Raw genomic sequence first — 26,843 nt, 5'->3', positions numbered from 1 at the left:
TTGAAAATGTCACAGTTTCCCATTAACAAAAAACAAACACAATATAATGTTATAAATAAAAACAAGATGAACTACAACATTAAGATAGGATAATAAACATGCACCCAGGAACTGATCATTAAGACTATGACAATAACATCCAGAGACGTGTTTTCAGTTACTTGGCTTTGTAACGTCAAGGCACTGTATAGCTTAAATACGATTGTTCATGGCTGTGAGTGTTCCACGGAGTTTGACTAAAGTCATGTTACATCGAAAACAAAAACCTACGTCTGACATATTCAATCTGTCTGTACAGCGTGAACAATCCCAGCAACGTGTGAGGAGGGTGAAGAGTGTGTGGCCACAAACGTTCGATGTCTCCATTTGAAACAATGACTTCAACAACTGTCCGAAAACATAGACGACCAATCGACAGCGTCTAAACTCTGACTATGGCTTGAAAAAGAGACTAGTTTAGTTTCTCCACTGTAAAAACAAACCTAAAATCATGTTCTAACGCGTAACAACACATGCAACTGTACAGTCTCTAATGGTGTAAATATAATTACTCTACATGTTTTTTTAATAAAACCGACATGATTGAGGTTGTGTTTAAAAAATGAAAAGTAAAATGTATTTCAGGTACACAAATTAAATGAGTGTAGCAGATTATACAAAGGTGCTGGAAACAAGGTTGTTGTTTAAAATTCTTAATTGGCACAGAAAGTGTTGAACCCCTGCCAGTTTAAAATCACGATGCAAATAGTTTTTATGGAATTGAAGCATCTGTCAAACTAGGATCACAAATCATAACAGAATAATTGTTTGTTAATGAAATATAATCTACTTTTATATTTTACCACCTGGGGGCGCCATTGTTTGATTTTGCACAGTTGTTTTCAAGTCAGATGATATTCTATATTTTTCATAGTGTCAGACAAATTCAATGAAAAGACAAAACATATCTTGATATCTTTTAAAAATAAATATTTGTAACATGCTAAAAAATCTTAAAAGAACAAAATGTGTTTGGGGCTGAGACCCACATACGAGTTTAAAAGTAATGAGAGATTCATAGGCTTTGAGGAACTTAGAATATATAGAAACATAGAATAGTTCTTGCCTATTTCTTGAATTTGTATTGAGAACTATATAGAACATGAAAAATACACTTTTTCTCGCAGAAGTCATTTTAACAAGTCCCAGGAGAAGAAGCACATGATGTGCATGAATTACAGGGACATTGTTAATGTTACTGAGTGTCTCCTGCAGTGACAGGTTAAAATGACTGCTGGAAAAAACCCTGAAGGGGTTATGGAAAACACCAGAAGGCTGTGAACGGTGGAGATCCTTAACCTCCCTTGGATAAGAATAAAGACAATGCATTCGTCAGTGAATTGGCCAGTGGTTGTTGTGGGATGATGTGTTTACCAACATGAGGACAAATGTCTGAGAGCATCCACGTTGCTGTTGTGAGTCCAAATGTTCAATTCAAAACTCTTGAGACTTCAAGTCTCAGAGTTCAACATGGTAGAAATGATGTCCACCAAACTTTCAAGTCCAGAAAAGTAGCCATCTTCTCTGTTGCCCTCTTCCCACAATGCTCGGTGGGTGAGTTCCTCTCCGTCGGGGAGAGGCGTGGTTTTCCCAAAGTCAATCATCCAGATTTTGGCCCGCCCTTTACTGTCGTGAACGAATAACAAGGAGCTGCCGATCACCTGCAGGAAACACAAAGGCGAGTAATAAATACTGAACTGTATTTTAATTTTACACTCCACATTGTTCGCTTCCTGTTTTCTGTATTTTCTGTTTACATTCAAGTGTGCTGGTGTTGTATAATTGTGTGCGCGCAATCTTAAGTGTGAAACTGACTGTGTGGTCAGGACTGTTGCTGCCCAATTTCCATGACAGAGCCTGCTGTGTCACTGTAGATGCAACACAAGGACTGGTGTGTTTGCTAGAGCAAGTCACTTTCACTAACTTACACTAAAATACTAAATTATAGAATTAAAAGATGTATCGACATTAAAAAAAATAAAAAATAAAGGTTTCATGTAGTGTTAAATCTACAGAACATGGAAATTCTCACATAGGGGTTTAGTTTCAGCATCGATTTGAAAGTGAGCGCATCCTTCCACATTTCCACTCACGAGTGATAACAGCAAACGGTTAATTTTTTTAAATATATGAATATAAATGTCATGAAGTAGAGACGACTCAAGTAGTTGATGCTATGAAAGCGCTGGTCCTGCAAGGTGCAAGATGGTTTTGAAACGCTTGCATTATGAGGCTTGTTCAACCCATGAATGTAGATTTTTTTGTGTGATATTACAACCAGCATTAATGTATTTCATCAAAGAACATTCATATCATTTAGTTTATGGCTCAAAGAACCTATTTAAGTGTGCAACAGGAGGGGCAAAGGAGCAGATCAAGGAATTTTGTTTTTCCACTTTCTCCTTAACATTAGAAGATCTGGTCGTTTTTTTGACATTTTCTACAATTTCCAATAATTAATAATTAATGCAAAAATTATTATTATTTTGTCAAATTTCGTGCAGCTTTATTTCACTTAAAGTGGACATATTATGAAAATTCCCGTTTTGTAGTGCTTCCACCGATAATCTGTCATGTCTACCGTCCCAAAAACTCTGGAAAAAAACAACTCCTGCGATTTGTTGTGGTACCTTTATGTCAGAAACGATACGCTAGAGTGCGTCGAATGGGATTACGACTGAAATAAACGTCATAGTCACACCATGCCCATGTAGAACTTCTCACTACATGGCCTTGGACGAGTGAGCTAATGCTAGTGTTAGCTAGCTGCTGCGACCCGTCACACATTTAAGTGCCTGCATAAACAAGGGACCCCCGGGACACCTCTAAGTTGACTCAACAGTGTGGAAGGGTGCTGCTGCTGCGCCAGCTCAAGCTCCCACTGCTCCCACTGCGGGGCTGCGCTGGGGAGCTGGGGCTCGCAGCCAGGCTTCGGCCCACCTGACCTGTTAAAAATGATATGGTCTCCAATAGCCATTTTTCTACAGAGGTAATGGATAGCTAAAAATCTGGGTGCTTGTATCTCATGAAGGAGATTGACTCAAAACAGGTCAATCTGAGGAGGGCTGTTTTAGACAGGGCAAAAGTGTGCTGTTTTAAAATATCCTTGTGATATTTTGCCCAAAATATGTTACAGACATTTCATTAAGATTGTGGTAAAATGGGCATAATATGTCTTCTATAAATTAAGTTTATATATAAAAGATATGATCAGTTTTAAGTTAAAGGTAGACGTTTGTATTTGTAGAAGCACCACCATGAGCAGCAGCTGTACAGAGAGCAGCAGTAACACACGGTTTCAGTCACTGCACGTGTGCCTTACCTCGTGGGTTTTGAAGAACGGAGAGGTATCTAGAGTGTCTCTGATTTCGTTCAGCCTGGACAGATAACTCCTCTGTAAAGAAAACACACAAAGTCTTAGTTATATTTTGATCACCAAGTTCTGCTCACGTCTGGGCTGCTGAGAGATTCAACTTGAAAACTCCACAATAACCTAAGACATTTGATTTACATTCTCAAAAACTTCATGCCTTGTCATTTGATAATCTAAATAATCCCTTAAATCATTACACAATTAAAACACAACACACTCATGAATGGTTTCATATACTTAATGTATGCATCTGAATGTTTTGTGTGTGTGTGTGTGTGTGTGTGTGTGTGTGTGTGTGTGTGTGCGTGTTTGCATAGAAGCCCAAGGACTTCCCTTTTTGTTTGACCCTGGAAACATGAGGTCACGTTGTGCATATATGAACACATGTTTCCATATATGTGTTTGTGTGTGTGTGTGTGTGTGTGTGTGTGCAGTTCAACAAATTCCATTCCACATCTGTTTTTCAGTTCCATACAGTAGTCAAGGCCATTGACACACACACACACACACACACGTACACACTTACCAGAATGTCCTTATTTCCTTTGACAAAGTCGTGAAAGGCCGTAGTAACTTGCTCTCTCGTCTTTGTCTTCTTAAAATCTCTGTTCACGGTCCCGTCCTCCTTCTACAGAGGAGAGGAGAGGAGAGGAGAGGAGAGGAGAGGAGAGGAGAGGAGAGGAGAGGAGAGGAGAGGAGAGGAGAGGAGAGGGGAGGAGAGGAGACCTTCAATGTGAGGACCAAAGTTATGCGACTTAAAACGTTTATAATATCTACAACTTCCAGACTTCTGCTACTGATGGGAAGGATGGGGCTGAGGCAGAGGAAGGGAGGCGAGGAAGGAAAAGGGCAGAGGAGAGAATGGACAAAAAAAACAACAGGAAAAACAATGGAAGGAGGATATGAAGTACAGAGCGAAATATATATTTAGAGCTTTAAAGGAAGGAAACCGCCCATGAATACCGAGGCAAACATATTTCAATCTCACAATATTATAGTCATGACAGATTAATCAGATCACTGTGACAGAGATAGACCTTCCCATTTACCCAGAATTCCAGGTGATACATTGAAATTCTTTTTTTTCCCTAGGGATGGAGGATATGAGGAAAACATGCGATGTGCGATAACGCTGATTAATATCGCGATGACGATATGATTTGCGATCTTTTCACACATGTTTGGACTGTGAAAAGTAATTTTTTGTAAAATGTGTTTAGCGCCTCTGTCCATATTTTACATATCCTCTTTTGTGTCTATGTCATTTTCGCCGTGTTCTGCGGCAACTGCTTCAAACCAAACGGAGCGCGCTGCCATCTCCTCCAGCTCCATACATTGTCTCAGTTTATAAATTATGTGGTTTTTACTCAGACTGAGTTTATACATGTGTCCGTTCACACTGTGTGAGTGTATGGGTGTGTGTGTGTGTGAGTGGGGGAGATAGAGAGAGAGAGGCAAGGAGGGAGCGAGCGGCTGACGAATGCGCTCGCTGCTCTGAAGAAATGTATTCAAATTCTCTGTTTTCTCTCTATTCTCTTCTTAGTCTCTTCTTCCGTCACAGTTTTTGCCGTCTTTTGTGATACGTCCATCGTGCACGTTGATCGCGATCACGTGGATGTTTTTGTGCATCGTTTCAGTATTTGAGGAGTTACATTATCAGTGGAAGTGCAGTAGATTGTCATCAGGAGCAGGACTAGCAGTGGAAGTCAAAACAGTCAGTGGGTTCACTGTGGAATAAATGAGCTTTTCCTATTGTTATGGCTGCCTGGCAACAAGGAACTTTTTGAAGACAAAAGTATTTTTCCCCTCGATGGTTCAAGTCTGAGCACAACTCTCAAGTTCTCACTCGCACACACGCACACACGCACACACAAGCTATCATACTTAATTAAAACGTACAGACTTCCACATTAGATTTGAGCTTACAAGAGCTATACACTGCACACACGCAGACAGATAAAGACACACAAGCTCACGCACACACACACACAAGTGTCTCTGTGTGTGTTTTTGGGGATAACCTTTGGTGTCATGGCAACAGGCCACCGGGAGGCTGTGAATGTCCTTATATAGCCACGACCCTCAAATAAAGACAGAGAGGGGGATTTGCGTGTGCATGTGTATGCGATGTCAGTCCCAGATGCCGAGGCCTATAGAGGTGCCACAAACAGGCTTCGTGTACGACAAAGGAGCTCATGCACGTTCGTATACTTCAGAGGAAGTTTCTGCTCAAAACAGGAAGTTAGATCACGCCCCTGAAGGACACATGCACACCCACACACAGACACACACTGAACACCAGAAGAAAGAAGGGAAGGAAGGCTCGGTGAGTGTTACCTTGACTCCCTCTATCCTGAATCCCAGGGTGGCCGTCGAGCTTATGGTCTCCCTCCACTGCATGTACCTGGGTTTGGTCACCGCTTTCTGCTCGTTTTCCTCGAGTGTAGCCGCCGCAGGGTCAACCTCGATCATTTTCTGATACATGTCAGGTCTCGGGGAAGGCTTCTTACGAGCCTTGGTCAGTTCTTCCTCAAGGTAGGTCCTGAAGCGAGGGAGAAGAAACAGGTGGTGCAGACAGAAGAAAAGGTGAGAAAGATGAGCGGAGGGGCTGAGAGAGCCGGGGCGATGTCTCTGCTCAAACAGCAGGATACAGCTGTTAACCAGCTGTGGGAGTGTGTGAGAATCACAAAAAATGTGACAGGGCAAAAAAACCTGAGCAATGAGATGATTATATGGACTTTAGACAAATCCTCAAAGCCAAACATGCAGTATTTAGGAGAGAGTTATTTGCACGGCGCACCTTTGACCAAAGGAAATTGCTGTATTTCCCACAGAGATTTGATGTGCAATGAGGGATTATAACCTCCATCGACCGACTTTCACGGAACTCGGTGTAAGGAAGTGATGGTTGTTTTAGTGCAGATCTGGATCAGGGAGCAGATCCAGAAAAACCTGATACAGGGCATTTTAACCGTCTCACCAATGTCCCAGTGAATAATGCATCAATCTTAAATCTGTTTAGTCGGATTTGGTGTAGATCCAAATAGAAATCTGCATCTAGTAAATTTATGATGCATAACTGCACATCGACCTTCAAAGTAAAGATTTCGAGAGGCCAGTCCCTGCACTTTTTAACCCTCACCTATAGTCACAAGCTCTGGGTTGTAGAATACAAGCAGCCAAAATAAGTTTCCTCCTTCAGGTTGCTGGGCTCAGCCTTACAGATGGGGTGAGGAGGAGTTCAGACATGTGAAAGGTGTCAACCACTGCTTCCTCGTGTCGCAAGAGGACAGTTGAGGTGTGTGAGCGATTTTACCTGGATTTTACTTCCAAACTAGAACTCAATAGAGTTCACTAAGAACCAAACTTATGAAAACACATTTATATTCACTCTATCCAGATTTGTATTCAGATCTGCACTAAACTACACACACTCATAAATATCAGTGCCTTAAGAAAGTTTGAGTTTTTTTACGAGAATTTTTTGCCAGCATTAAAGACCTTAAGAAAAAGCTAAAAGATTCCTGGATCTGCCCCCTGATCTGTATCCTTATAAAAACTTAATGGATTCTTCCTTAGGTAATGCCGCTACCATCCCAAAAGATTTCATGGAAATTAGCTTATGCGTAAACCTGTGAACAAATAAACTAACTAACAAACCTCGATGAAAACATGACGTCCTTGGCAGAGAGAATTAAGTTCCTACTTTGTGGATACGATGTTTTAAATGTTCTCCTTAGCTGTGAGAAAAGTAACTCAAAACAATTTGTGTTTCATAAAGACCTAAACGTCAAGCCAAACTGTATGAGTCAACAGAGCACTCCATCTACTCACTGACTCCTCAGCTGGCTGAGGGTTAACATGAAGCTGTCTGACGGGATGTTTTCTCACCTCACTCCCATTTTACAGTCCATCACACATGGAAAGTCGAACTCGGCCAGCAGATCCTCCATCTGGTTGTACTTCTGGCCGTCCTTCTCTACATCTCCATGGTAACCGGGGACGTAGGGGCGCAGCACGTCCCTCATCAGGAGGGACAAGCAGCGCTGCTCACATTCACAGTGTTTCTACAGAGTATCATCAACAAGTTGTCATCGTTAGTACGTAGCCTTGGCTGCACTTATCCAGCGTCAGGATGGAATTCAATGTATTTTCTGTACAATGACAAAGAAGGGTGTGAGGAATGTGAAAGTTTGACTCACTTTTAAAATGCGGCCGTTGGCTCCCGCCTTGAAACTCCCTGTAAAAACAAACTCTTTTACTGTGGAGTCGCTGCAGGCCCCTTATTTCTCTTCAGCCGAACCTTAAACACATTTTTTTTATATATTTGAGACTTGTTATTTGTGTGTTTGTGTCTCCACAATACCTGCGTGCCCTGCCAGTTGTATCCAGGGATATTTCTTCTTGAAGGACATGACAAACGGAGACCAGTGGACCATGTTCTTAATCTTCTTCCAAGACTTGTGCTATGAACAGAAACATAAGAAATTACCCTTCAGTGATGAACCCCTAACCCTATCCATCCATCCATCCATGCATTATCTATGCCCCTTATTAGTTGAGTGTTGCAAAGTGCTGAGACGTGGCTGACATTGGGAGAGAGGACACCCTGGACAGGTCGCCAGAGTTTATGCATGCTTTGTAAAATGTGAATTTAGGCCAGTCTCCTAAATGCTAACTCTGTCAGCGTTCATCTGAAGCATCTGGATGATTTCACTGTTAAAACACAAAAGTGGAGCATCAGTGACCCTGGGGGTTCTGTCCTCAATCTTGCTCTGTCTGGCTCTCCCACACTCTTTCCAAATGAGCTCAGGATCAAGCTGGGGTTTCCCCTGGTAACAAACACTCACACACACAGACACACACAAGTTTGTATTTCTTATTCTTATTTAGGACACTCAATGACATAATACATTCCCTAGCCCTTTACCCTAACATTAACTATCCAAACTAAATGCCTAACCCTAACCTAGACCTACTTGTTACCCTAACCCTAAACCCATGTCTCAAACAGCCCATTGAAAAAGTAAGGACCGGTCAAAATATCCTCACTTTCCCAAAATGTCCTCACTCTGTAAGGTCTATGCATAAAATGGTCCTCACACACACACACACACATATATACACACACAGAGAGTGAATGTTTCCCCAAAGGCTCTCTCTGTCCCTGGCAGGGACACATTGAACTGTGGGACTCCTGCCATACACTCAAACAAACACTCGGTCATTCACAAAAAGATAATCCCGACAACAAATTCACTGGCTGAAGAGAAATATGTTCTTTGGTGGACGACAGCCTTAACTGCAACGAGGGATGAGAAAAGTTCTGTAAAAAGATTTGAATTTTGACATAATGAGAGGAGCAAAAAAATAAGGTGAAAGTGAATAATTTAAATGGAATACTCTCTGTTGTCCCTTCATTTCCTGAGATAAATATCCTTCTTATCCCTTGGAGCAAGAACATTCTCCTGAACTGTCCTACAAGTAGATTTAGAGAACATGTTGCAACACCAAGATACAATAAATCACTGTCTTACTGAGTAAAATATTAATAATGATGTATTCTGCCTGCAGCATTTCAGATGTAAAAAATTCCAGATGTTCTGTAGGTTTAAACAATGCCTCGCTTTGCTGCAGCGTAACCGGTGGTGACCAGCGGAGGAGAGGAGAGGAGAGAACGCGGAAAGGAGAGGAGAGGAGGATGAGATAAGAGAAAAGAGGAGAGAAAAGAGACCATAGAAGGAGATATATAACCCCTGTCACATTTTCTGGATCAGCTGATAGCATGACTATCTATGGTTAGATGTGCGCACACACACACACACACACAGACACAAAGTCACATGAGGGTTTTTTCTCTGACCCAGTGGAGGATAGAGAAAAAAACCCGTGTACAGATCACATGTTGGAAACTAACTCTGGGGTAGGTGGTGGAACAGCTGAGATGAGTAGCTTGACCCTGTTATATCATTGGGTTTATCAGGATGTGTGTTATTAAACGGAACAACCGCAAGACGCACATCAAATAAAAAGGCTCCAGATCCTTTGACACGCCATGATTCGGCTCGTATAATAACAGAGTTCTTTCTGTGCAAATTCAGAATCAGAAATGAAAGGTTCAATATTTTCTCAAAGTGAGATGACGGCAGCCTGGAGGAAAAAAGGCAACATTGATCTTCCACAATCCTCATCTGCATCCCCTGAGCAAATGGTTTGTATTTATAAAGCGCTTTTCTAGTCTTGATGACCACTCAAAGCTCTTTACACTTTGCTGTTCTATGAGGGACAATTCAGGGTTCAGCATCTTGCCCAAGGACACTTCGGCATGCAGATGGAGAAGACTGGGTATCGAACAGCCAACCCTCAGGTTGGAGGACGACCGCTCTACCCCTCAGCCACAGGTTTTGATGACTAAAAATTACACTGAGCTTCTCTGTTATGTTGTAAACATGTCAGAACCAGACTGGCTTCATCCTACCAACCAAAACCATCTTTTTATTCTCTTGGTCAGAGCCATTTTCTGCTTTGATGTTGTTCTAAAGTTTTAATAACAGGTTAACACACAAAGCTTCTAAGGAAATTCACACAACACATCTCTATCACAACCGTCGGTTTTGGTTACAGGAAATGTAAGACTGATTGAGCTTTTTCAGACCACCAGAGAGACAAAATAAATTGAATCAAGTGGTATTCCCCCCTCTCATTTTTTCCCCACCATCTTTAGTCAGTTAGCGAGAGAAGAAACAGTATCAGGCTACGGCTTGGTAAGAAGCCAGGGCCTGTGCTTTCTCCATCAACTCAGACTGTCATCCATCGACAGTGATGCCCACTTACAGCTGGTGTGTGTGTGTGTGTGTGTGTGTTTGTGTGTGTGTGTGTGTGTGTGTGTGTGTGTGTTTAAGAGGGGGGAGAGATGTGGAGGGCAAGTAAGGGAAAGTCTGGACTACTTCAAGTGTGAGTAATTCCAGCCGTTGTCTGGGTTTGTAGCTTTAGGAGCTGGAGACATTAAAATGCAATCAGACGAGGGCAGGAGAGGAGACGACAAGAGCAGGGGGCGGTTGGCTTGAGTCTAACTTAAAAAAAAACACACTAAAGGCTTCAACTATCACATTGATGTTAGCAGTGTTATTATAGCTCAATAAAATCTGAGAGTAAAGCTGTCTAACATCCCTAAACAAGGACTAAATCGACGTATTAAAAGCATTCTGCGACGGTAAAGGCAAGTCAGTGTAACGCTGGCAGAGTAGGTGACGGTACCTGGAGGTGGCTGGTGCGCAGGTGGATGACGGTAATGATAAAAATGGCTCCGACCGACACAACAACACTCGTCAATGAATAGAGCCAGGACGACCACATGGTGACCGATGGGTCGTCAGTCAGCCGGGGAGTCTGATGGTCTGTGCAGCTCTCCCGCGACACACCCCGATCTCTGTCCTTCTCTGCAACCTCGGCCTCGCACAATTCCGATTTTCATGTGTTTGTTTGTGTCGGAGTGTGCGGCGGAAAAAACAATTGTGCAGAATTTGATTGGCAAAACAGGAAACCAACATAATCTGGGCATGCAAATCTCTGCACAGGTCACAGCATTTGGAAGACGCAGATGGAGCCGAGTGTGTGTGAGTGGGTGCACGAGTGTGAAAGGGAAATGAAAATGTGAGGACTTTGTGGAAAAAAGAAAACAAAATATGCACTATTATTTGAGTGTGTATGAATGTTTGTGTTTTTCGTGTACAAGAGCGTCAAAAGAGTAGAGATGAAAAGTAGGAAGCCGCAATGTTGCACGTCAGCCTCTGCTTCACTGCCATAAAACTATAGTCGTGCACATAGTGATTGAACACGAGAGAGGCGGTGGTCTAGTGGCAGAAACTTGGACTATGGGCAGAGAAGGTCTCTGGTTCGTCTCTGGTTCAACTCCACGGAGAGACAACAAAAGACGAACCTGGATTGATCTGTCCAAAAATCCAAGAGTCTCCCTACCCTGTCTAGTGCCCCTGAGCAAGGCACCTTACTCCCCCAACATCTGCTCCCCAAGCGCCGTACATGGTCGCTCACTGCTCTGTGTGTCCTGCACACAGATGGGTTAAATGCAGAGGTTGAATTTGCCTGCCATTGCATGGGTGTGTTGTGCATGTCTGTGCATGTGTTTTGTATGAATAAACATATCTTAATCTTAATAACAGTGATATAATATTTTTTACAGCTGGCAGATGTGTCAATCGCGTTTTGAGAGCCTGTGAAAAACAATTTGCATGAATGTGTAGAAATGCACGACATGTATTCGAATTAATCTAAGTTCTCTTCTATATCAGTTCTGTATCAGTTTGTTTTTCTATTGTTTTCATGCATTATTCTTTCGGATATTGGTGAAAAGTTCAAAAGATCCCTGGGTCCACCCTCAAAATCTGATCTGCTCCATGTTTTTCCTCGACCGATTCCCCACCCTCTCTCCAAGTTTCAATAAAATCAGTTCAGTAGTGTTTGTGTAATTCTTCTAAAATATTACATCACTGGCGAAGGTAATAACCGATCTATAATCTATTTATCAGTTGCTTGTTTCAGCACTAATCTACACTGTCCTCCATAACATCAGTGATGTAGTGAGTATATCCCTAACAGTCAAGGTAAAGTCTATGGGAAATATTAATTCCTGCATTTTACAAAAAACTGTTTTGACAGACTCGAAGATCATGTGTGGTACATGATTCATCACAGCCTCCATATTGCTTTTCCTCTGTACATTTAGTGTCAGTGTTTGAGTGTTTTTCCATATTAGTGTGTGCATTAGGTTTTACACTATCAATCATCAGGCACCCACAGGAGGAAATGGACGTCTCTGCCAGAAAAAAATTCCTCAAAACAAGCAGTTTGAAATGAATCTCCTGCAGCTGCATGGGTGTTCAAGTGCTAAGTCTTCGTGCATGTTCTCTTTGTCAATAAAATTTTAATTTGTCCAGTTTGTAATTTAACTATTGTGGAAACAAATGATAACCGTTTTTATTAGCAAAGCCGCACATGAAGCTGAAACACAACTCAAGGAGGTGTTTGAGTTGGCAAATTCCATCAAAGTCTCTGGGTCTCTTTTTCATCTTTTTTCTGGCTCGTTTCTTTGGCGGCTGTCTCTCTGACTCCCTCTCTCCCCCCCGTCTCTCCTATCTCTACCCCCAGACGAGCTGGATGACAAGAGGACAGTAAAGTTTCCATTGAGAGAGAGAGAGAGAGAGAGAGAGAGAGAGAGAGAGAGAGAGAGAGAGAGAGGAAATGGTAAGCGAAGGAACTTCTTGCAGACAGGAAGTTGGGTGGGGGGGGGTGCCGCTTGCCTCAGCGACAGTATTTTCCACATCCTCCGCTGACTACAAACAAAAGAGAGAAGAAGAAAAAAAAAAGGCCTTGCCCTCTGTAAACAACAGAAGAAGCTCGGAGGGGAAAAAAAGAAGCCCTGAGGCAAAGAGTTTTTATTGGCTGCATCATGTGAATGTGCATCGTGTTTTTCAGCACACACATTTGCCGATCAGGGTTTACGACAACATGCATGTGAAGAAGTTTTATTACAAAACAATTTGCGCAATCATCAGAATAATTTGCATTGCAAAAGAAAGGGGTTAACCACAAACAAAATGCATCAGACGTATGGAAATGTGAGGATTTCTTTTGACCCTGAGAACTCGGGCTACACATGGCGACCAACTATCACTCATTAGCACACAGGAAAGGAGTGAAAAGAGAGAGTGGAGAGAATGGGTAAGGGGGGGGGGGGAAACAACTTGGGCAAAGGGTAACTCTGGGTTACAAGTGTGCAGTGTGCAAAGGCAGGGGAAACACTGATGCATGCTGATGTTTTCAACAGAGGAAGCTACGAGCCTGATATCGCTCACCACAAGGTCCCCTCACAGATACAAATACACTGCAACTGTCTGAATCTGCAAAAGTTGAGACTGGAGGACACACACACACACACACACAAACACACACACACACACACCGAGACAAAATTAAACTGCAGGGAGTGTGATGCAAGGCAAAACAACATGCTTACAGAGTGCATGATTAATCTCTATAGCAACCAGGGCTAGCCAGTGGAAAATTAGCTCTGCGAAATTGACAGCTACACAAAAGGCCTGAAAAAACAAAAAAAACAAAAAAAAATGTGTAAGACGTTTGTGATGTGGCTGTTCAGATACGTTGTAACCAGAAAAACTGCTGTCTGATGAGGAAGAGTTGTGTCCAACGTCGACTCTGAAACCCCCTGAATCTTACTAGACAGTGGTGAGCTTGCAAACTAACAAGCAAAAAAAGTATAAACAGGTAAAAGTTAATACAAATCTAATCTACAAAAACAGATCAATAACCAGTATTGTTTAAAAAGCTATTACTTTCAGAGCTGGATCTCCACGCTAGCATTACATCCCCTTTTTTGAGTTCACGCATAACATTAAGGTTTCCCCCGTTACGACTGTGAAACCAAGTGAAACCACACTTCAATTCTGCACTGGATTCAACTCCAAACATTTGCTTTGAGCCAAAATGTCAGCTTCAGTAACGTCAGGCTGCCCTCGCTCCTCCGTGGCCGGGGCAACTCCGACACAGCACATGCACACACACACGCGCACACACACACACACACACACACACTTTCACAGACGAGCTAGCACAGAAACACCAAATAAAGAATTGACCGGTGTTTCCCCTCTCATAGTAAAACAAGTCGGCACACGCACACACGGACGCACAAACAGGAATTAGACACACACCGATAAACTTGCAGACTTTCTGTCACACGCACACACACTTACACACGCACACGTACACACACACGTACAGCTGTGAGAGGGAAACTCGGGTTTGACGTCACAGGGTTGCTAGGCAACTAGCCGCCGTGGTGGTGAAGATTTTCCACTGCAGTACAAGCAGTGTGTGTGTGTGTGTGTCTCAGAATGTGTGTGTGTGTGTGTGTGTGTGTGTGTGTGTGTGTGTGTGAGATAGTCTGTGATGACCCACTTGGGTTACAGTAATGAATTGTCGGTCAGTGCAGTCCACCACAAAAACAATTCATCTGTCGCTGGAGATGAAAAAAGTTTCAGAGTTTTCAGAGTTTAACGGACGATGAAACTGAAATAGTGATTTTTCGGGTCAGGTCACAAAAAGGGCTGTGAGACACTAAGTTGTGTTCGTGAGTGAAAATATGCTTGTGTGTGTACACTGTTGCTTGTGTGTGTTGTTTTTGTGTGTAAACTATTAGCTATGCTGTTCTGTAGAAACAAACAAGGCCAAAGCTGTGCGGTGGTGTGTGCGGAGGGTGTGTCAGTTTCAGCGCGTGTGTGTGTGTGTGTGTGTGTGTGTTTGTTTTGAGAAGAAAGGCTGTAAACTTCATTCCAGAAACCGCATCACTTTATATAATGGACCTGTTTATTTAATGAATGAATCCTTTCCTGGACCGGAGCTCCTTTGAAATGTGTCCAACGCTTTAATGCTTTACTTAGAGTAAAGACGCAGTGAGTAACAACAAACTTCCTGCATCATTTTTAGAACCATCGTCATAAGTCCTGCCCCACCTCCTCTCCGCTGTAGCTTCAGCTCCAACTCGCGTCAGTCTTTCACTGAAAGCATGATGCTGGAGTTTTCTGAGCATCGTCTCGGTTTAAACAAACCACAGCTACCGCAAGGTTTATATTAGAAGAATAATCAAAGCTTTATTGTATATGTGTGCAAAGTTCTGAGAATTTCTTTAGATCTACAACTGACAATCGACTGTGAATTAGGAGAAATGGCCTCAACAATGTAATGCCAACATAAATTGCAATAATGCAATGCAAAATCAAAGACCGAATTTCTGAATGAGAATTGAATTTATTGTGATAACAAACAGACAATAGTCATAAGCTGGAACCAGTATGTTACTTGATCTTTACAAACAAGTGAATTGATCTAAATATACCATTATTCAAATTTGCCTCAGCCACACAGATGTTTTGATAAAGTTTTGTTGAGGCATTAAATTATCAGAGGTTCTTTCCTGTCTTAAATCCGACAATTGTAACATTCTATTATATCACCATGGTTGATAATATAGCTGAGAGTTTTTCATTTGTGTCAGATGTGGAAGTGTGGGTGTGGAAGCTTTAAGATCCAGTTCTCAGAGAAGCAAACAGCTGAGTATCACCTCTATTGGCAGGTTCTTTTCATTCCACAGACGTCAACTGATATTTTAGAGGAAAAAAAGAAAAACACAGATGCCAATCTATCGCAGGTGCCCTTTTGCAAGCAATTTGCCTCAACTAGAAAAACACTGACATCACATATGTGCCTTCTTGCCTTGGAAATTTGCCCAACAGTCAAAAGATCAGCCAGTTACTGTCTATATATGGCGGTGCTCAGGTCCCAGCCTCCACCAGTCAAACATGAACCCTTCTGAAAAAGAATTAGTTGACTTAATCCTATACTAATGGCCATAACAAAGCGCACGTGTTTGACTGTGACAGAGGAACATTACTGTGAATGGTGAAGTCAGTCAAACGCATCCACAGTGAACTCTGGGATACAAGCTGTAAACCTCTGAGCATGATGAATGTATTCTGCAGGAGGCCCTGGGTTAATAGCTTTTTTCTATTTTTCATCAAGTGTCCTTTGTTTCCTTACCCTTTTAACATTGATGCGTATGTGAGTTATCGCACAAGACCTAACTTAAACAACTGTGTATTTCCTGGTGTATCTTTACATGTACAATGTCGCCTGCTCCCACCCTGTGTCAAACCCATGACACAGCGTGGGCTTATGAGAGTTGTTGTCTTTGCAGACCAAAAAATCGACCTGGCGTGACCTGGTGCAAATAATGCTCACGGATGAGGTCATGTATTAAAGTTTTAATCCCGTTACGCAGCAAACGGCAATGGTTAATCGTGACCAATACAAAGGATAGAAGGAAAAAGCAGCTAACTTGATACGAGTGTGTTTCTCCTCCGTCATACAACGTTTACTTTGAGAGTGACAGCACAGATGGACAAAGCCACGGCTAAAGAGGATATGACTAAATGAAAAAGCGACCAAAAGGAAACGCCCCATGACCTTGAATGAAACTGTTGAGGTTGAGTTGTTTTTAGACATTCCAATGAAGACTTGTTATTATATCTTTAAATGTTTGCTAGAATGACAAATATCCTTCAATTGATTGATTGCGTCGCTGCTGTAATAAAAGTCATGACAAGATGCAACTTGTCTCCTTTACGTCATTATAAAGACAACATGGCTGCAGTATATATTGAACAACATGTCCCTGCTCTGTCTTTCTCTCACACTCTATTCCTCTCTCCGTCTCTGTCTCTCAGTATCACTCCTCTTCTCCCTCTTCTCGCTCCTACATACCTCCCACACGAGCAAGCATGCTTTATGTGTTTCTGCATGTTTGCCTCTTGCAGACACACACGCACACACACACACACACACACACACACACACACACACACCGAACACCACAGGCGTCCTTAAACTACACGGATCAGGAACTGTGACAAGCTACAGACAAGAACATGAATAACCAGCATGTTTGACATGTATGTGCTGTGACGGGGCTCAACCTGGCTTTGGCTATAAACCCTGTCCTGTCACCTGCAGCTTCCATCAGGAGCTTCTGTCTCTTGTATAAAGCGAAGGAAAAAAATCCTGGAAATATGCAAAGTGGGACACAAACACTATTCAAATTCGCAGCCAAAGTATTTTAAACAAATTGTCTGTCATCTGTGTCCCAAGGGAGAGCAGGGACTTTGATTCGGGGATGAATCATTCGAATAAAGATGCAAGAAATCTGCATCCATCAACAAATTAATCTTGAGTAGATTGGCTTGCTATGTATTCTACTTGATTTCAGTCGTCTTGGCTACTGCTGCTCATAATAAAATCTGAAAATGCAATTGTTAAAAAATGTCACGTCTCCAAATATGCTGTGTTGATTGCCGGGCGATTATCTGAATGTGTTTTAAGCTCATACAATATTCATGCGGACTCGAATTATACAGTGTAAACATGAGCACTTCAATTCCAGGAAGAAAAAGATTTCTGTAGCAAGAAGTCATGGGAAAAAAAAGAGAGGGCACTTGTTAACACAATGTTCAGATACCCTTTAAAAATCAGTTATAAAAACCTGCAATAAACCAAAAGTTTCAAAGCAGAAGTGAGATGGCATCGTGAACTCATGCTGGCTACAAATGAAAACACATTCAACCCACCTACACACATACCCAAACAGGTCTCAGCATTCTCTTTGAACTGCATCCAAATGCAGGCAAAGCTTAAGTGTGTGTGACTGGCAAATTCTCTTGCTTTCCCTTTTTCTATCACCCGCAGTCTCTTTCTCTCTCACACACACACACCCTTCCATTAACCACACATTGCAAAAAAACAACAACACACACGTACACGTACACGCACACACACACACAGGTCAAGGCACAGAGCAAGCTTTGTTACTGTGAATGTCAACCATTACTAAGGAAGAGAGAGCTCGGGCCAATTTGACACAAGATCCCCCGCCAACATGCACAGGCACATTCAAACACACGACTCGCATGTACACACTGCCAGACACACATTCTGAGGTGCAATTGATATCAGAGACCTATGTCAAGACAAATCTTTACCAGGATCTTCACCAATTGCCTGCAAAATCAGCTGTTACGGCTGCAGTTCCTATATTTGCACATTTGATACCTGACCTTTGTAAAATTACTCAAATTTTTTAAGTTACAGGACGTTACTGCTCCCTAACACTGAGCGCATGTAGAGCATTCTGTCCATTCTCTGCGTTCATTTCATCTACGTTTGTTAATGTCTTCTGAAAGCTAACACAAATGTTTGGAACAGACTAAATAGAGTAGTGCCAATGCAAAACTGTGGGGGGAGGGGGGGGGGGGGCGATGTTGCCAATTGTTCCAAGTGAGAGGATCATCGGACACCAGGAAGAAATTTCCACAATGGAGGAAGTGGAGAGACTATGAGGGTGAGTGACAAACTACAGATTTCTTCATGATGTTACTTCGGCCGGGCACCGGGACAAACAAGATGGGTAAGAGTCCGGTCTACTGGTGGCTCTGGGGGAAAGCTGAAATCTGTAGGCTTCATGGATCAATCTCTGTACTCAATTTCTAGATAATCCATATCCCGATATTTCAGTCTGGATTAGAGGTAATTAATGCATTTCCATGTGCAAAATAGCTACTGCCATTCATCACAATAACAAACACACTCTACTTACTGCTCTCTGTTGAGAACTGAGGACTGCAGGGTTGAGGAGCTGCTCCCCTTTCTCTGTATCACTGGAAATATCCTCCTCCGACTCCTCCCAAGACGAGGAGAACCCGGCCGACGAGGCAGAGGAGGACGAAAGCTTCCTGAGGGAGCGTGTGGAGAAGTTTGGCCCAGGGACAGGGCTGGAACCGGGACTCGGGGTGCAGCATATTCCCTGGTCTGAGCCGAGGCCATCGGAGGTTTGAAGCTGGCTCTCCAATCCGTGGTCAGTTATGATGACTGCAGGGATGGAGGGAGAGTGGTTGTGGGTCTGATCGTTGATGTCCAAACAACGGAAGCTCTTACTGGTCTGCTCCTCACCCACAGCAGCGGTTTCCGGGTTAACCTCCGGCCTGTTCGCCTCTGTGTGGAGCATTTCGGGACACAACCAGTTCTCTTTCTCATCTCTCACCTCTCCCTCTGTCCGTTCTCTTTCAACTTCCAGAATTTGTTGGTTTTCTCCCGCCCCTCTGTCTTTTTCTCCCTCATTTGCTCCCAGAATTACTCCCTCCTGCTTCTCTCGGTCTGTTTTTGCATTTGGGTCGAGAGCCTCAAGGGAACCCTGAACAACAAACCCATCTAAGCAAGGAGTTTGCATCACAGGTTCTGAAAGGCGGCCATTTAGACCAATCAGCGTCTTATTCTCAGTGTTCATTTTTGAAGCAGGGCTGTCGTTCCTTTCCCCTTCTCTCCTTTCTCCTGCCGTTACTTCTTCTCCCTTTTCTCCCCCATTTTGGACAACAGAGGGCCTCTCTTGCGGCTGGGTCATTGGGCATGTGAGAGCTGTGTTCCCTTGGCCGGGATGGGATGTTGATCGTCTCGGAGATCGAGGGCTGCGCTGGAGCTCGTTGTTAAGCACCTGGGCACGAATCCCGGAAATGTGGGCCTCGAAAATGCCAACTTTTCCCCTGACCTGAAAGACACATGGAGAATTATTGTAGAGACACAGCTGCTGTTTCTGGCGTTTTCCCTTGTTTGGCATGAAGAGACTGTTTTGAAAAGAGAACAGTTGGAAGGACAGAAACTCAGTGTGGGACCGTCTGCAGTTTTACAGAAAGTAAAGTGGGGTTGGCTTTCAGCTCAACACAAAAAAATATTCAAATATGTAACTAAAATTAAATCAATTAACCCGAACTATAATGTAATAAACATATCTGTCTTCCAGTTCCAGGAATTCCAAAGTCTGTCTGTCTGTATACCTCACATATCTCGAGAATGGTTCATCGTATCAGCTTGACACTTGGATAAACAGACGACCAGCGCTCTGTCGCAGCAGCTCCTCAACTCACTGACATAAGTGGCATTGTCAATCATGACAACAGCATGTTCACGACAATGGGGGCATTCACGACAACGGAAACAACGACAGATTCTCCAGTTCTGTGTCCTGTGTACTGAGTGGAGCTCCACTGAACTTTGAATAAGAAGGTGAACAGCTCTTTGTGCAGCAGCGGGGGGGGCAGCTTCAGGGTTCTGCGGGCTGAGTCCTGCAGCCGGTCTGAATTACTGCAGGTCACATTTTACAGTTTCACAAAGAAAGTTGCAACCAGCATCCCCACAGGCCAAGAAAACAGCCCATTCCAAACAGGCATGTTTTGAACAGGCACTGCCCTACTTAAGATAATAAAATATTTCAATGCCGACTATTGGAAATTATTATTAACATATTATTAACATTACAAAAGATCAAAACAATCCAGGCCTCGTTAAAAAGTCACATGAACTTGATTACCTGATTTCTGGAGTTTCCACGATAGTAAAACCTCAAATGACATTAAAATCGACCTGCATCAAACCTGCTGTAAAAGGCACCGCTGGGTATGAAATAAACTGGTGTACCGTGATTGGATCCTGCTCAGCTTTTAAAGCTTGACTGACAGTTGTGTTTTGAGATCATCACACGTGAGCTGGTTGAGAGGCACTGTTTTTACTTGCCCAGTAAATTGAAATAAAGTAGGAAATCCTAGGGAGTTTGCTCCGTGATTGTATTTTTAGATAAACCCGATGATGTAGAGAGTACGACAGACACATAGGAGTAGAGAAGATACAGTTGTGTAGACGCACCTCAACGTTCTGCAGCTCTCGGTGGATTTGCAGCAGCTGCGCTTGGCGTCTCCTCTCCTCTCGCCTGCCCCCCTCTCCCGACTCTCCTCCCCTCTCGTCCAGCCCGTCTCCTTCCCTGCTCTCCTCACCGCCGGACGAACTCAGGCGTCGGACCCGCTGGCCCACATTGACTCCGAGAAGCTCCGGGCTCCGCGGGGAGGGGGAGCGAGCACGAGGGGAGGGGCTTGGGAAGAGCGAGGATGAAGTGGGAAGGGCAAAGGTTTGACCGAGGGGTGGGGGGCTCGTCTAGCAGACAGACAAGAAAGAAATGGTTCATTCATATCAACTGACATGTACAATGTAAACAAAATCCTATGGTGTGACAGTACTGCACATATATTGAAATATTGAAATGCATGGATAGAATTAAATAAATGTAACAACTAATAAAAGTTGGCCTGTATTTCACACTAAGATAGATCGCAAAAGAACTTGAAAACCTCAGTCACTTACTGTAGTTTTAGTATTACAAATATAAAAGACATACGTGGTTTACTTTACTTGAGCACAGATGATGAAGAACAGGAAAATATCTGATGATTAAATGTGTGTTAGATAAGGAGAAGGTGATTAAGATACCCCGGGGCTGGTGGGGCTGTAGAGACCTCCACCCAGTAACTGGCAGAAGGTGCTTCGATCGGGAACCGGCAGCACCGGCCGGGCCACGGGGCTGGTTCTAGTTCGGGAGGTGGTGCTGGAGGAGCCTGACTGGGTGTGAAACTGATTACTGCTGCAAAGAGGAGAGGACAAAATGCATAAATAATATACCTATAGAAATAAAATGGCAGTAAGTTATATACGTATAAAATGTTACAATGTTAATGTCCTATTAAAAGAGGCAATGTCAAAGCGATAGGACTGGGAATTAATCACATGGGCCATATGTAATCTGATTATGATAAAGTAGTGTCAAAGCTTGGATTGCAGATAAAAGACGCATCCTTACAATTGAACATTTATGAATGTAATGCAAATCATCGAGAAAGCTTTGTTAATCCCTCTGCAGTGTATTCAAAATAAAGCCCATAAGAGGCAAACATATTTAAAGCATTTCCACAACTAAAGCTCTAAAAACTGACCTGTTCATGACTCCTAGGACGTTCAGGTTCAGGGCAGAGGCTGCCATCCCCACGGCCAGGCCAGGGGCTTAGAGTGTTGGGTACACATCTAACAATCTCCCCTAACGCGGCAGGGAGGTCTGGAGATCAGCTTTCAGTTTTTCCTCTGCATTCAGTCAGCAGCAGGAGCTCCACACGGCCAGACAATCTGTGCCCACCACTGGAAAATGAAAAAGAGGCCAGGAAAGTTTGTTATACAATAATGTGCCTGTCGGAGTATTTAAAGACAGTGAGGCAAATGAGCTGGAAAGTTGGTAGAGTGAGTTTCAAGACACTCGGAACAGACACTGAGTCCATCATGGAAAAGGAGATTATTCACTTTGTCCTGCTGTTATCCCAAAATAAAAGATATCATTGTTCATACTGGGAATAAAGCTCAAGAAATGACAAGTCAGCCAGCGAGATGGAGAGGGGGAGAGGGGTGAATAAGGTAATGGTGAGGTAATGCTTCTCTAGAAATAGTTTCTCGTCTTCTCTGTCAATGTTCCATAAAAGCAGAGATTTTTACAATGCTTATTTGAATGATACAGCTGTTTTATTAGAGCCTTCTCAGCTGTAGTCATCTTCCTTCCTATCCAACATTTCACTGGATACACTTTTTTTCTCTCCCTTCAACACATCTAACATGTCTTTATTCTAAAAGACCCAGCAAGACAGTGGTCGAGGTTCAGCTTGAGCGAACTCTCACCTTCTTCTTTTAAGGTAACGTTCATTCTTGGAGAATGTGAATGAGGGAGGCAGATGCCAAAGAGCCCGAAAATGAGGCAAACACGCTGTGAGACAAACATGTAAAACAAGTTGCAGCAGAAGTAAACACAGAAAAAGAAGAAATGCTACAGATTCTCCTCAACCTTCGTACTTAGATTCAAGTAATTGTTTGTGCTTAAGGAGAGGTGCTTGTACTTTTCTTCAAACATTAATGTAGAACATTGGTAAACGCTTTATTAGCGTGGAACAGTTTGCTTCTGGGTGTTCCGTGAAGCCGTAGTCAGTCACATTCAGGAACCAAAACTCGTCATTTTGACCCCTGAATCAAAACGTTACTCCAACATTACTGTAAATCAAAATGTCACATTCAGCCTCCAGTAAAAATGCAACTGAATGCAACTGTTGATCCTCATTTTTGTGCGTTTAGTGATTAGGTTTATTTTCTATTTGTTTATGAGCAAGAGCAAGAGGTTGTAGAATTATAAGCTATGAAAATAGAATTCACTGTACTATGGAAAAGGAGCTAACAGCTGGTGTGTGATACTCAGAGATCGACAGCGCTTAGAAACTCATATTCCAACAAAGAGTTCGCAAATTAATTCAAAGCATCAAAAGTCCAACTCTTTACATTTCTTACACTGCACTGTTAATTTAACTCTTTCTCATATTATATGTATACTTTTTCAACTCTCTGTGTTATTCTTTTTTATTTATTTTTTAAATGCTTCATTTTTGTATCGCCTTATATTAATTTTACAATTTGTCGTGATGACATGTATATTTTTCTAAATTTTGAATTCCCTTGTTGTATAAAATGTGCTAAACAAATAAACTTTACTTGCCTGACAATATGTTTCATTCAACGTGTAACTTCATATCACTCATAACATTCTTGTTCGAGGTAAAAGGCATGAGAAAGATGCTCATTAGCTTTGTGCAGTTTTTATAATAGGAAATTTCAATGGACAGTCATCCTCGCATCATTCGGGTAAGCACTGAGAATGTTCTCGTGTTTTCAGCCTACTGTTAAGTATTTCAGTAAACAGCCGTTGAAATCTGACTCACTTCATTCACTATCAAACAGAGAGGTCAAGTATTTATTTACCACAATGTGATCACTAAACTGGAGCAAGAGGTTTTGAAGTGGTTTTTCAGCTCAGACCTCCAGTTTCTTCAAACCTACCAGTTGCCTTGTCATGTGCTGAACTTCCAGCAAACGGTCCTGGGACATTTTCTGATTGCACTTAAGACATGGGGCCAAGAACTACGGGGGTAAACATGGGATTTCCTTGTTGGGGGAGTGACGCAGAGAGACCACAGGCAGGAAACCGTCTGAATGGTTCGTCTCTCTCGTGGCTCAAAAGTGCTGCTTCTTTCACACTGCATAATCACTTCTCCACGTTTAGAAGACATAAACAACCCAAAAGATTCAAAGAAAAAGAAACAAGCAAAGGCCACAAGAGGTGGATGGTGGTCTGAGAGAGAGAGACAGAGAGGGGGGGGGGGGGGGGGGAACAGGGACAAAAAGAGGGAGAGGGAGCGCAGGAGAGGACTGAGAGAGCTGGGTGGAGGAATAAAGAGCGAGAGAGAGAGGAAAGAGAGGTGTATACAGGCTATTTTGGTTCAGTTGTCTATTCTGAGTCTTTCATGCAGAAGTAGTGGATTTACTTTCTGTGAAATGGCTCAGTTGTTGCAGTAGAACAGCACCAGCCACATGAAACTGTTTAACTACATCACAAAGACTTTTTTTCTCTCTCTGTGCACTGACAAAGTATTTTCCAACAGAGAAATCATCGAAGATGCACAGAATAACACATTTATAAAAGGGTTCAAACTGAGATATTTCTCAAAGGTGTTTAAACACTAGGCTAAGCTTTAAAGTCAACCTTCATTAGGGCTTAAAACAATAGGGCCAAAAACAACAGAGAATATTAATTTCACTGCTGCAGCTTTGAAACGGATGCAGTATATTTCTTGGACATAGAGGAAAAGAGAAAGGCATTAGAAAAGCTGCAACCAAATGTATATGTGTGTATCCACCTCCCTTTAAAATAATAGTATTTTCCATTAAGATAACTTGATGACATCTTAACATTATTATTAAAACATTACATCATATTAACCCGTAACAAAAACAGCCATGATGCAGGGAAACAAACCATCACTCTGACCATGACTGTGCTGATGTGTTATAATCACAAACCAAAAATAAAATACTCTCCTCAGCAGAACAAAAGTGGCAACTGTGATAAAAACGGAGCAAAATATAAACAATCACTGGAATAACTGCAGATATTCTAACTAGCTCCAAATGTTGTGTGTTTCAGTGCAGCCTAAGGTCAGATTGAGTGGGACTGTGTGATTATTCCAACTGTCCACTTGCCTACACAAGTGGGCAACAAACCTACGTACAGTACACGGAATAAAAAACAACTCACATGACTAAAACGTTTGGAAGACGTTGAAGATTGTTACTTGAAATATACAGAGATTTGATTAATATTACATGATGTGAATTTCTCTCGATGGGAGTATAACATTACATTAAGTCATTTTTTTATGTGATTATTGCATCATTGTTAGCATAGTTTATTAGAAATAAAGCTCAACAGATCTGTCTGGTAATAAAACCATATCACAGGAAGCTCTGGAAACTTGACTATGATCACATTATTTATAAATATTGCATAAAAAAATTACAGCCACTTCAACAGAGGATTTCCATGTAAATAGTAAATAGAAGTTAAAGCTCAGGGGTTATAAAAATGGAGAAAGCGACAAACACACAAAAGGTATTATTATATAGGGCTGCAGCAACATGGCCAATCAATTCATTTATCGATTATTGACAGAAAAGTTATCTGCAACTGTTTTGATTATTATTTCCCAGTAATTTTTTATATTAATAATAAAAAAAATGGAATGTTCCTTATTCTCAAGTATGATGATGTGCTGTTTTTCCTCTAATGTGCACTTTAAGTGAATGTTTGAGAGAATTGGACAGACAAAACAAGCAGACGTTATGAGTAATGGAGTAATGGAGAATAGGGCTGGGTGATAAACAATCGATATAATTATTGTGATTTATATTTATACATATATGTGATGATATTTTTGATATAATTACTTTTAATCTCAATAACATAGTGGCTGTACGCCCAGCTCTAATCAAGAAAAACGACCAGTAGACAAATTATTATTTCTTGGGGCCTTCAAAACAATGTAATCTAATTACCTAATCCTAACAATGCAAATGGGTCCCTGCAGCTGCTGCTGTTTTGGCTGTTCGTGGCTGCAAGTTGGAAACAAAATAAACAAATTGTTGATTCTATCAAAGTCCTGGTGTCTCCTCCTGTTTTCTGTTGTTTTAGAAGCAAACTGCCCAAAACCTTGGCTCGGCCGAGGGGAGAATTTGCAGAAAATCTGGAAAAACCTGAGCTTCAGTTATTTGAAAGTAAATATTGGAGTTCAGTTTCCTCCCGAGCTGAGAGCTCGCCGAGATAAGATGAGGTGTTGGAAATGATAAACTCCTCTTATGGCTCAGGTTTACACACATAGTACAAGACAAAGAGCAGGTCTATCAAACACCTCCTGGCAACTCGCACTGCTGCTGCCTCTGCATGTGCACCGCAGGCGCGTGCTGAGAAAGTTCCATACACTTCACTGAACTTTATCCAGAAAGACAAGGACCCGGAGGAGCTGGGGTTCCTTACCTGAGCCTCGTCCCCCTGCAGAGCTTTTTCTCCTTCTCCTTCTCCTTCTCCTTCTCCTTCTCTTCACTGGTGTGAGTGATGTTGGAGGCAGAAACCAAAATAACCTGCGGGCCACTCTTCTCTTTTTGTCTGTGTGAGAGACACTAGTTCACCGACAGCATCTCACTCTCTCCTTCTCACTCGGCCCTTTTCTTCCATCATAAACAGAAAGATGAACTTGTTTCGACGCTGCTGCCGGTTCTTCTGACTTCTTCTTCTCCTCCTCCTCCACAGAAGATTTCAAAATGTCTCTCTCCCTCTCCAGCAACTCGTCTCTTCTCTTCTCTTCTCTTCTCTTCTCTTCTCTCTCTTCTCTCTCTCTCTCTCTCTCTGGGGTGAACCTCGGAGGGGGTCGGGGCCGAGCCGAGCCGAGAGGTCCTGTCACACTCGGGTCCCACTTTGTTTCTGGAGAAATAAAGTTGTTTTTTGTTTTGTTTTTACCGGAGTTTTCTGTTGACACGCGCCGCTCGAGCTCCT

At 42.4% G+C, this 26,843-nt stretch overlaps 1 protein-coding gene across 2 annotated transcripts; it reads right to left on the bottom strand.

Moving 5' to 3' along the window:
* itpkb (inositol-trisphosphate 3-kinase B) lies at positions 1-26,843 on the bottom strand. Of its 2 annotated transcripts, none has more exons than XM_062411407.1 (12): positions 26,328-26,843; positions 21,868-22,066; positions 21,368-21,518; positions 20,750-21,034; positions 18,654-19,598; positions 7,779-7,878; positions 7,615-7,652; positions 7,304-7,479; positions 5,750-5,954; positions 3,939-4,040; positions 3,362-3,433; positions 1-1,700 (listed from the first exon to the last, which is right to left on the bottom strand). In XM_062411407.1, exons 2-12 carry the CDS (start codon positions 21,912-21,914, stop codon positions 1,491-1,493), a joined length of 2,331 nt encoding a protein of 776 aa, XP_062267391.1. In that variant the 5' UTR covers positions 21,915-22,066; positions 26,328-26,843; the 3' UTR covers positions 1-1,490. The 2 variants fall into 2 exon arrangements, with proteins under 2 accessions (XP_062267391.1, XP_062267392.1); XM_062411408.1 differs by having other exon boundaries at positions 21,368-21,515.

This window comes from Platichthys flesus, chromosome 18 (genome assembly GCF_949316205.1).
Source record: "Platichthys flesus chromosome 18, fPlaFle2.1, whole genome shotgun sequence".
In the NCBI taxonomy this organism is placed as follows: Eukaryota; Metazoa; Chordata; class Actinopteri; order Pleuronectiformes; family Pleuronectidae; genus Platichthys; species Platichthys flesus.
Note: the sequence above shows the minus strand (reverse complement) of the source record. Positions and strands in the feature narration are given on the sequence as shown.

Bases quoted from the DNA above. Each gene is read 5' to 3' on its own strand.
- itpkb (XM_062411407.1), bottom strand. From the start codon at position 21,914: ATGGCAGCCTCTGCCCTGAACCTGAACGTCCTAGGAGTCATGAACAG. The intron at 21,519-21,867 runs GTCAGTTTTTAG...TCCTCTTTGCAG, and splicing joins GTCCTAGGAGTCATGAACAG to CAGTAATCAGTTTCACACCC. The intron at 3,434-3,938 runs GTAAGTGTGTAC...TTTTCTTTACAG, and splicing joins AAGGAAATAAGGACATTCTG to AGGAGTTATCTGTCCAGGCT.